This window comes from Schistocerca serialis, chromosome 6, assembly GCF_023864345.2.
Source record: "Schistocerca serialis cubense isolate TAMUIC-IGC-003099 chromosome 6, iqSchSeri2.2, whole genome shotgun sequence".
Taxonomy (NCBI): domain Eukaryota; kingdom Metazoa; phylum Arthropoda; class Insecta; order Orthoptera; family Acrididae; genus Schistocerca; species Schistocerca serialis.
In genome coordinates, this window is record NC_064643.1 from 366,349,803 (window position 1) to 366,361,634 (window position 11,832).

The window sequence follows — 11,832 nt, forward strand, 5'->3', positions numbered from 1 at the left end:
AATGGTGCATGGTATATGAACTTTCTAGACAATGCTTTGCCTGAACTTCTGGAGGACATTCCCTTGCAACTGTGCACTATTTTGTAGTTTTAGAACACTATTGCTTCAGTGCACTTCTATTGGGAGGCCAGAGCATGTCTCACAGACAACTTCAGGCAGAGAGTAATTGGAAAGGGCTGCCCAGTTCTTTGGACTGTGCATTCTGCTGACATCACTCCTTTTGACTTTCTCCTGTGGGGTTATGTGAAGTTTCTTGTGTATTCAGCACCAGCAGAAATAGTACCAGAGCTTACTGGGTGTATCTTTAGTGTTTGATTCTGTCAGAAGGATTACAGAACCTTACAGGAAGTCAGAGAAAACATGGCTCATAATTCCATTATGTGAAGAAGTTGACAGCCATCACAGTGAACATCTACTCTACAGTAGAGAAGTCACACATTCAGTTTACATTATATGAGTGTTCTCCACTGACAATAAACATCTGCTAAACTACAGTACACTGATGTTTCATTTAGCCTACCAAATGCATAGAAAGTGCATAGTGCTGTAGAAACTTCATTTCACAGTTTTACCTGTGTAATTGTTCTGTTTATTGTAATACTAAACTTAGGAATCTGATATTTCTCTCTCTCTCAAATAATATACTTTAAATGTCATTTAGTTGTATAGGATTGGGTTTTTATGCACACAGCAAATCAGATGACATATGGATGATGCTGAAACAAAATAAAATGTTATGTGTCATTTTCCATGCAATCCAGTATTTGTGGAGCTACCACTACTTTTCTGCAGATTACAAATGACAAGACAGACAAACAAGAACCTAAATAATTCATATGTATAACAACCACACTGTAAGGATTTTGTAGAGTTACTTCATCAAAATAAAATCTGTAGATCACAAAATTCACAGAAATTTTAATTTGTCAACCAAGCAAATGAAGGTAGCAACTTTTGAAATACTGTACTTTCTCTGGAAACGTCACACTGGCTCTTTTGACATTCACATGCCGTTGCTTGTTGTTGCCACAAGTGGTTCCAAGTTCATTCCTACAAGCAGAATACTTTGACAGTAACTACTGACTAAACTGGAGATCAAAGAAAAAAACAAATGCTGAACTGTTGCCTTCAAACTTTATTGTTCGTTTTGCATACAGTGTGCTCCACACACTTCAAAAACTGCTGCTGTGGCATAATATTTTTCTAAGGATTAAAAATATTTTCTGAGATATATATAACCCTATTTTTATTATAGTTGTTATTGTTTCTTATGTTGTAGAGTTTGTCATAATTCTTAACAGTAGATTCATTTCCCTAAGTGAACATATATATATATTTTAAATTTTAGAATCCACAGAAATTTGTGCTGCAAGAATATCTAATTTTGTAATCACTTATTGTTTCCCCTTTTTTCAATTAGCTTTTCTCCAGAATCCTTATCGTAACTGTTGACTAATTTGCCCAAGGCAGGAATTGTTGTCAGTGAGGGTCTTTATCATCATGTACCATTCAGTTGTTTAACGTTGTATTTCACACCAATTTGGGATTTGCATTTGTTTAATCTATGTCTGATATGAATGTAAAATGTGATAAGTGTCAAAACTGATTAACTTGGCAGGTGCCATCTGTTTGTCTCATCAGAGGATGAAAATAGGCACGTTTAACCTCACCAACATAGAAATATAATGCCAGGTCCAATTCCATATGGAATGGATGTTCTCAGCAACTGCATTTGTTTAAAGCTGAGAAAATGTTTGGCAATCAGTCACTTGCAACCTGTTTATTGCAGATACAGTTGCAGCTACTGTGAAGGATATCATTTGTGCAGTAACATGAAAGTCACATCATTATTATTGTTTGCCTTTACAAAGAGCCCCTAATAGACTATCCATGTCAGTATTTCAGATCACAATCAGTGAGAAATGAAATACTGACATGATAGTCTAGTGGGGGCTACATGTATAGGTAAGTTGTAATTATGATCTGATTTGCATTTTACCACACCGATGATAGTAACACACTGGTTGAAATCTAGATCTGCAATAAACAGATTATTAATGACTGATTGATGTACATATTCTGAACTTGAAATATAATGTTCCATTTACTTAGCCATTATAATTTTTCACTCAACTTTTCATTGTGAAATGATCTTGAGTCTTTTTTCTTTCTTTCTTTGTTTTTCAGATCCGGGAGGACTGGAAGTATGTAGCAATGGTCATCGATAGGCTGCAACTTTATATCTTTTTCTTGGTGACCACGGCAGGTACAATTGGTATTCTGATGGATGCTCCACATATATTTGAATATGTGGACCAGGACAGAATAATTGAGATTTATCGAGGAAAATGAGTGACTTCCAAGAGAGTTCATTTTACTTCTCATTATTATTTTGTGACTGTTCTCAAAATCAGGACAGTCAGTTATTTTGAGTGCAGTGTACAACAGATGTTCCTGTGAATGAACATCGTAAACAGTTGAAAGAAGTCTGCATGCTCTATGAGCTATATAGTGATAATCTGTTACTTAATAGTGATGGTAAACTATTCAAACTACAACCACCAAATCAAGATACAATTCATTAGATAAAATGCTATATGATAATAAATGAACTCATAATGAATGACCCATTCAAACTGAGTACAGTTGAACTTGTTGTTATTAAGTGGCAACCTAGAGTTGATGAGTGGCTAGTAAGATGATAGGCCTAATGGTTGTTTTGGTCCTAGTTTAAGAACATTCTTTTATAATCAAAAGAAGAGGGGAGTGTTTTGGAAAAGTGGAACAATGACATGGAAATCATAAATGTTTCCTTTGAATAAGGAATAATGAGTGCTCAAATTACATCCTATTACAAAAAGGAATTAGAATATTATCTTCAAAATTAAAGTGGAGGATGCTTACACAATGTAAATCGCCTTCTATACATCAAGATATGTCATTATATCTTTGTACATATATTAATGGAAAGAGTGTAAATAGCCCTCTACAGTATAAAAGAACATGTTGTTACATACACCAATCAAAGTTGTGCCCTGTGATTTGACAATGACAGTGGCTGTGGAAGAATAGTAGAAGGTCATTCGCAAGTCATTTTACTTTCGTATTACTTTGAGTGCACATTAGATTATGTAGACAACACCATGTTAGGAGTTGTAGGTGCTTCATATCTGCAGTGAATCCATATGGAATACTGCAAAATGAAATTCACCAGTACAAAGCAAAATGGAAGTTTTGGTGACAGATTACATGTTTGAAGAATAATGTCCACTTACTGCCAAAAATGTACGTAACAAATCTTCTGTAAGTTTCATACAGTTTCTGTTGTGGATAATTCTCTTAGTATCAAAATTTTGTATTACTTTTAAAATTTTATTGTATATTTTTATGCAGATTCATCCTGTATAAAATTTCACATTTTGTATATTGTCTTCAAAAGAATTTCTCTCATCATTAGAAAGCCCTGATAGGATTATTTAGGGTGAGGTTCAAAGAAATTTATGTATTGTAACAAAATGATTACACTGCCCAATTTCTTTGTCTATGAATCATTGGGTATTTTTTCATAACTGAGAAAGTACTGAAGGCCCTCATTAAAATGAAAATCTACAGATGCTAAATGCTTGGTGCTGGCTTCATTTTGAAAAGCATGTGGCATTTACACTATATCGTAACAGGTAATGTTTATTCCTCTTCTGCATCCTGTCAAATTGGTAATATTTTCCAGTGATAGTTTTATCATTATTATTATGCTTACTAAATTCTTCTGTTTGATTGTTTCTTGATAAGCACTGGTTCTGTTGATATACCTTATGTCTATAATGGTGATTTCTACTTCTGCTAAATCAGTTTTTAACAACTTCCAGTTTTTCTAAAAGAAGAAGAGGAGAAAAGTGTTAGATTCTGGATGCAATAATGTAGAATTATATGTTCTTCCTGTGAGCAGCTTACATTTAATCCAATTTTGTTGCTACTTCAGCAGTTCGTTTCATTATTATACATCAATGAATTAAGCTGTTCCAGTTAATGCAGTATTTATTTCTCACACACACAAATGTTTCTGGATTAATATAAACACAACCGAGTGTTATAAGTTCTGAGCACTGCATCTTAACACAGGTAAAAAGACATATGAATGAGTGGCATGAAATCAGAGGGTACACAATGTTATCTTACAGTGTTTTATTGATGCTTATTTTTATAACACAAAATAAAGCAATTATATTAAATATTATAATAACAGAATACCTGTTCTGTCAATGAACTGTGCCCCAATATACTGTGTGGCAAATACTATGTGCAACAGTCTGACATTTTAGTGATATTTAATGCAAAGAAGATGCTAACATTATTATTTTGCAAAGAAAGAAAAGACAATAGGAAATGTTCATAGTGCTAGTATAATTCAAAACTGAAATATCTGGTTTAAAGAAATACTGTAAATTCTGCAGTGATAGACTGGACCTGTCATTACAACATTTACGTGTTGTAATAACATTTACAATGAATTACTAGCAGCTTTCCTGGACAACAGCTCCCACAGCCTATCACTCAGCAAAATTTATAGTTATTTCTCATATTAAGATACATTCAGTTTATGAGGACATAATATTCAGATAAACCCTGAATAGTTTTATGTTACAGAACACTTTCTCAGCTAAGAAGGAATATAAGATGGAACACAGTCATCAACATGTGTAATGCATGGAAGAAGAAATTCACAAATTCAACATGTTTTTACTATCATATTACATACCAACTGAAACAGTTTGCTATCCAAGTAAAAAAAACGTTTCCTAAAACAAAATTCTTGAAAAGCGAGCAATTTTTTTAAGTGAACAAACCATTTAGCAGATTTTTTAAAATTATCTTACTTCACATGGACAGAACACTTGCACTTTGTTCAGTGTGAGAGAGCCCCATAAAGAATTTTGATTCCTTTATTGAAAACTTAACTTTCATCAAGGATGCTAAGAGCAATGGCTTTAATGAAGCAGTTGTTTAAAACATCTTAACAGTTTTCCACTAATGCCAAGGCTGTTAATGTTAATCTGTGAGTTTTGGCAAATAATAAATATGTATTTACTAAAAATTTAATATCCAAAACTTGCATTGTTGTTCTCAGTAACACTCAAATTATCCTTTGCCACATTTTATTTAAATACCTTATATGAACTGTATCTGACTCACATTTGCTTTTTATTAAATTATTATATGTTTCCTTACAATATAATGACTCAATGTAATAAGAGCCTAAGCACAATTAATACTGAAATGTATTTCAAAGTAACAATGAAAAACTTTTAGTATTACTAATGTTATTACACACACACACACACACACACACACACACACACACACACACACACACACCAGAAAGTCACTTAAGAAAATTTCAGAGGTTCTAAGTTTAAAGATGAGCAATGAAATTTTGTACAATGAGCTAAATATTTTGCAGGTAATTAAATACATGATATCATTTAAATAATGTAGACTGTATAAAAACTGAGCAATGTTTTGAAATTTAATGATACAATAGCATAAAGCAACTGATGATGTTGATAATAATAATGATAATATATAACAGTTTGTCTTTTGAAATTCTAGACAATACTGTGAATTGGGCTAACTTTGTGTTTTAGTGTCAGAATTATTTTCAGTTTTACAATAAGATGAAAAAACCTATTCCAGAAATGTTTGTTTTAAACTTAGCGCATCACCCACCTATAAAGATCTGCCATCTGGATAAACTACAAAATCTGTTCAATACTGAAAATTTTGGCGAAGAATTATGTGGTCTAAGTTACGTATTCTTTCTACAATGTATGAGGTCATTTTAGCTGATAATGAAAGAAAGAGAACTAGATGAATCTCCTAATACCATGTTACATCCAAAAGTAATGATCTTCTTTCTGAAACAGCATTTAAATTTACCAGATCTTTAACCATCAATAAAGAGAGTCAAAATTACTCTTGGTCCCTCAGAATTAATGGATTCTTCTTCCCCCACAAGATTTGGAAAATGCCAGAGAAGAGAATAGCTTTCATCAAATGTCAGATCAATAGTGGCACAATAAACTCATTGTAAGGTTTCATTTAATGAGTTATTTTCAAATGGTCTGTGCATCTCTTTATCATCATTCTCAGCAGTCTCCCATTTTCTTCTTTGTATGTAATTCTACAGTATTTTAGTTTACGTCCTATGTCTTACATAATTTTTCCCTTTTTTATAGTGGATACTATTTTGCCAGACAACATAACTTTCATGTTTATACTCGTTATACATTTTTCACTCCATTTTCAAGGGATGATAGTTTTAAAGAAACAAGACGATCTCCAGCATCTTAGGACATTGGTGGCTCTAAAGTGCGCTGGAGTTAACCACACTGTATGATAATGTATTAGACAACATGCATGCAAGATGGGTTTTTCTTCTGTCAAATGATCAACAGATAAGTTTTATCTATGACACATTTGCACAAAATGCTTTATTTATATTCATTTACTGGTGATGACACACATATCTTCGTAACCCTGGTGCTATGTGATCACATATGCTTGATAATATCGGAGATGACGTGGGAGTGACAAAAAGTCTTATATCATTTCACTGTTCCCATGTGCTAGTTCCCACTTACACACATACACACACACACACACACACACACACACACACACACACACACAAACACACACACACACACACACACACACAGACACACACAGACAAACACAAAGTAGAAATTTGGAACTGTGTGCTCTGTAAAAAATTTAGTAGGTACAACAGTGACAGAGTTTACTAATAATAGATTGAAAATTGTAACCATTTACAATTTATTGCAGTAATTTAACACTATATGTTCTGAGGCTTTGGGTGCATGTTATTTACAACCTGGGTTCGTAGATGCTGATGATGAAATGTTCTTGGAGGTGGCATACTAAGCCTTAAAAGCTATCAGCAAAATCAACACAATAAATTGTGATTGGCTAGAGTTTTTGACCTACTATTTTTATACTACTGTCTTGAAGAGATGCATTAGGCCTAATGACTAAATGAGTTCTCTCAAAGTGATTGTTGTAACAATTGTAAGCATTGACCATTTGCGTTATTGATGTGTAGATGAAGAAACGATTTACAGTATTATTCACACAAACAAAGTTGACACTCAGAGTGGTGGCTGATGGGAGCAACTGTAATTGGGAATGCCTATACTGTCGCTCCCAAAAGCCACTGCACACAGTGTCAACTTTGTTCGCATGTATAATACGTGGGAACTGAATTATGTGATAATGATAACAAGGAAGGGGAATAAATAGTAAGAAATAGAATTATAAAGCACATCAGAAGTGTTGAGAAAGAACAGAAATCAGGGAGGAGAAATCAGCATTGAAGTAACAGATACAGTATGGTGGTATCTTTCCTCTGTCATCTACCTGTATTTCTCTCTTATGTCACATTTTATATCCCTCCAATCTACATTCATTTTTGGTTTTGACTCCTGCTTTATTATCAGGTTGGATTGTTGTTCATGTAATTTGTTAGTAACTTCTATTTCATCTAAACATTTATTACATGTATTACCTAGATTTGTTCTGTTTCAGAATGAGAATATAAACTACTGATTTGTGTCTCTGACATTTTCATCTTTCTCTGTTTACACTTTCCACTTAACTCTTGCAGTTCAAGTTTTTGTTATCAGCAATTTTTGATTCATTACCAATTATGAATCATTTATTTTGCTCTTGGAAAATGCTCTCTTTGGTAACATGGTTGATTTTCCCACATCTATTACTGTCTGGATTTTAAGCTGATGCTTATGCTGCAGTCAATTCATAGCCACTGCAAAATACAAGCCATACTGCATGACTGCAGAGAAAATCTTCCTGATTTTCCTGGCTTATATTTTCCTAAATTGCACCCATTTTTCAGTATTGTTTAGTAGCTGTAGAATGAGTGACAATTACCTTATACTCTTAACACGAGGTGCCAAAGAAACAACAATAATTGTTTGTGACTAAACATACATAACTGGATAGACATAATAAATTAAATGTTGCATTTGCATAGATAGGAAATTTATTTATTTGCATATGATAAATATTACTAATTTTGTAAGTCTGCAATGTGCCATTTCAATTATTTGAGGCAACAGTATATTGTTTATCCAGTTTTACAGATTTATGCCAAATAGTTCCCACTATTGTTGCTTGTTTAAATTGAAAGCTGATGTGTTTAAGTTTAAGCTTCATTATTGGAAGTGTAACATGATATTAGTTATTGAAAAACATGATGCAAAAATATTCTGTGAATGGTATAAATTGAAATTTTTGTGAGAATGACTAGTTCCTATTTGCTGTTTTAGGACTGTGAGGGGTGTGAAGTGGAACCACTAATATTTAAAGTGTGAACCTATATAAAGTTTTCAAATGAAAAACTTACAGATGTGCAGTGAAAATAATGCTCAATGATGACCATAAAAATTACGAAACAGTTTATTATTTATTCATAAATATAAAACATTCAGTAATTGTCTGCCCCCTGCTGTAAATCATTCTATGATGCAAGTGTTAGTTCCAGAGTTGTGAAGGATACATGTTGGTGATCCAAGAAACGGGCTACCTCCCATATTAAGGGCCATGTAACCATGTTACTAAGTTTCAAATGTCTTGGGTTCTCATTTTTGTAAATAAATTATGACAAAATTGAAAAGTACCATATAATAAATACAGGACTGTCTTGTTTGACAATCAACATTGTAAATGTTTATTGTTCTTTCCACCCTTAAATGCATACAATCAAGCTTGATGCAAATTATCACCATGTACAAATAACTCTCTTTTTTTATAAAAGGGAAAGTTAAGTGTCATATCCTTAACAATGAAATCTAAAAACCACACACCAAAATGAGAGCACAAGAATTTAAAGAAACAGCTTACATTCATTTTGTAAGTGGTAAATAATACAAATATGTACGACATTTTATAATTTCAATTAAATTATGGGTGGCTAGATAAATTCATTGACTTCTAGTTAGTTTCATAATAATACTATGTGTAGTTTAGTCTCCATGAAAATTCTGGCTAGTTTTCATCTAATAACTGGAAAGAAGTAATTCAGTCGCTATAAATCCTCTGTGCTAGATTAGAGTGGTTGATTAAGTAGGCTCATACATTTTGTGGAAAACAATTGTCACTGTCTTGTGAGAAATAAGCTACATAAATGGAATATTGATAAAGTGCAGGAAAACAACATAATATTTTGTGCAAATATACACTGTGCTAAACACTAATTTCTGTGTTGTGACAAACAGTTTAAATAAAAAATTGAATTTTCATTAATCCCAAAATAATGAAACATAAAAGTTTTGCAAGCATTAATTCTTCCATCCAGACAACATTTATTTTTCATTTACATATGAAGGTGGAAGCTTGATAGTTACTTTTGCAAACTGCTGCAGTGATAGTAGAACTGTTTTAAAATCAAAAACAAAAAATATCAAGTATAGTCCATAATTATTTATTTTCGTAGTATTTGAATTTGTCACTACTTACCCATAGTAATAATTTTAAACACGTTTTATAGATTGTTTTATAAACAAGACTTCAAAATAAAATTCAACCATGTTGAAGTAAATAAAAATAAACATGTGTTTAATGAAAAATATTTTAAAAATCCTAATACTTTAACAAAACATTTTACAGCCTATTCCAGTCAACAAATGTGTTCATTCCTTTTTAAAGCATACACAGAATAAGATGGTTAAAACCTATGTTATCAGTCCAGGTAGACACACTTACTAGCTGCATTAACAGAAAAAAGAGGACACAGAGTGTCATTTAAATCAAGAGTGGGCAAATTTGTGTGTTGTCAATATGACAATTTAAGGCCATACTCCCTATTAACAACCTGTGACTGCTTCAAAAATGAGAAAAGATTTTTCTGAAATCATTACCAGCCACCAATTTTTGTTGACTTACTTAAATTATTTAATAAAGCAACAGGTTTTGAGGTACAAACCTCATCTTCAGGCTACAATGATAATGAAAAAAACATTTAAGAGAAGAATACAAATTGTTCTTCACAGCTTTTGCATGTGCTGTGACCATCTTTTTTCATACAATATGGTTGTAGAGTTGACTGTTATGACTAAATATCTCTTAGAAGCTTATAAATAGTGATTAACAATATCCAAACAAACATAACAATGGATGACAAGAAGACAACCAATTCATGTGAGCAAAGATGGCCACAGCACAAGCCAAGACTGGAAAGAACAACTTTAATATCTATGAGTAATTCTGTTAAATGTTTTTTGCATTGCTATTGTAGTCTGAAGATGAGGATTTCAACTTGAAACACTATGCCTTATTAAATAATTCAAGTAAATCAACAAAAATTTGTGACTGGTAGCCCCCTATGAAAAAACTTTTTATATGTCAATATAACATGATAAAATGGATGATCAGTTAACACTAAACAGATATTCCAGATATTCCAAAGATCCAACCAGAATGACAAATTAGTTTCAGTGCATATTGCCTTCACTATCTGTGCCAAAACAACTGGTAATTTGTAGTACTGAAGCTCTGTTCATAAAAAAAGAAAATTACAAATGATCAATATGATTTCAGCATGCACACCCAACAGGGAAGCTCCCTTAAATTTTATCACAAAAAATAAATGCAACAACTATTGTTTGTTTATCAACTATCTATTATAAAACACGTGGAGTATTCATCGATTATTTCCTATGTAATACAACACAAGCTTCCTTTTTTTTATGCTCATCATCATTCATGTAGCAATGTTACCAATACATACTGCTGGGATATTTCAGGTATGGCAAACATTGTGCAACTTGGCCTTCAGTGTCAATAAAGGATATATCAGGCAATCAAGTAATTTCATAAAAACAAAGATGCGTTCAGTAACACTGAGAGCGGGTGCGATAGAGGTTTGGTGTATTGAGGTCTTGTTTAACTGAGGTGCACTCAAGTTTATAAAAGTCCATGCTGTGTGCTTTGAACCATTCCTTCATAGGATGCATGCAGTTACTTATCATAGTGCCCTTCCTAAAAATACCAGTGTCTTTCGTAAAACATATCTAGTACACAAGTGGATCATCATACTGATGACATCATGGATTCCTCAGTAAATTCCAGAAATTAACGTTTATGCCATCTGTACATGTCTCTACAACCTTTATTCCTGTCCTGCACTGTGATGTATACACAACACATCGTATCCATAACCTCATCTGGCTGATGCCAGAATTGGATGTACCCATTTATGAACTTATTTTTCATATCAATAAACATTTTCTCATTATTTTGATAACAAATTCACATGTTTATTGTATTTACAGTTATACCAATAGACAGACAGTGTGATGCTCTGGACATCTGGTGGAATAGATCGTACATTCCTGTATTCAACATGCAGTGTGAGATGTTGTCAGGTTGCCTACTATTAGATGCTCAGCCGGTACACATCAGATACCAAATCTGTCGCTCACCAGAACCATCAATCTTTCATTTGAACCTAGCATTTTTGTGGGCAGTTCATGGTTCTGCATCAATCAATACACTTTAATTGCAAGAGCTTTTTAATAACTCTAGACTGCAGCCATTTATGAAATGGAGATACCAGACTCTCAGCTATCAATCCTTCAACAAATTCTGACAAATTCTTTCCTGATCATAGTACTATACCAACTAGCTACTGAAAAACTAGTATAATCTTTACACATTCTGGTGCCATACAGTGGGCCAAGTTATCAAAGGGCATGAGACCCATTTTACTGGATGTGAAATAATTCAACAGTCACTCAC

The 11,832-nt window shown here is 32.9% G+C and overlaps 1 protein-coding gene across 1 annotated transcript in view; it reads left to right on the forward strand.

Moving 5' to 3' along the window:
- The window catches only part of LOC126484365 (acetylcholine receptor subunit beta-like 1), an 883,730-nt gene extending 874,978 nt beyond the window's left edge, over positions 1 to 8,752 (forward strand). The window contains exon 7 of the mRNA XM_050107835.1: positions 2,188 to 8,752. Coding sequence (XP_049963792.1) covers positions 2,188 to 2,352 — 165 coding nt within the window. The 3' untranslated portion in view covers positions 2,353 to 8,752. The remainder of the gene's footprint in view (positions 1 to 2,187) is intronic.
- The last annotated feature ends 3,080 nt before the right edge of the window (positions 8,753 to 11,832 follow it).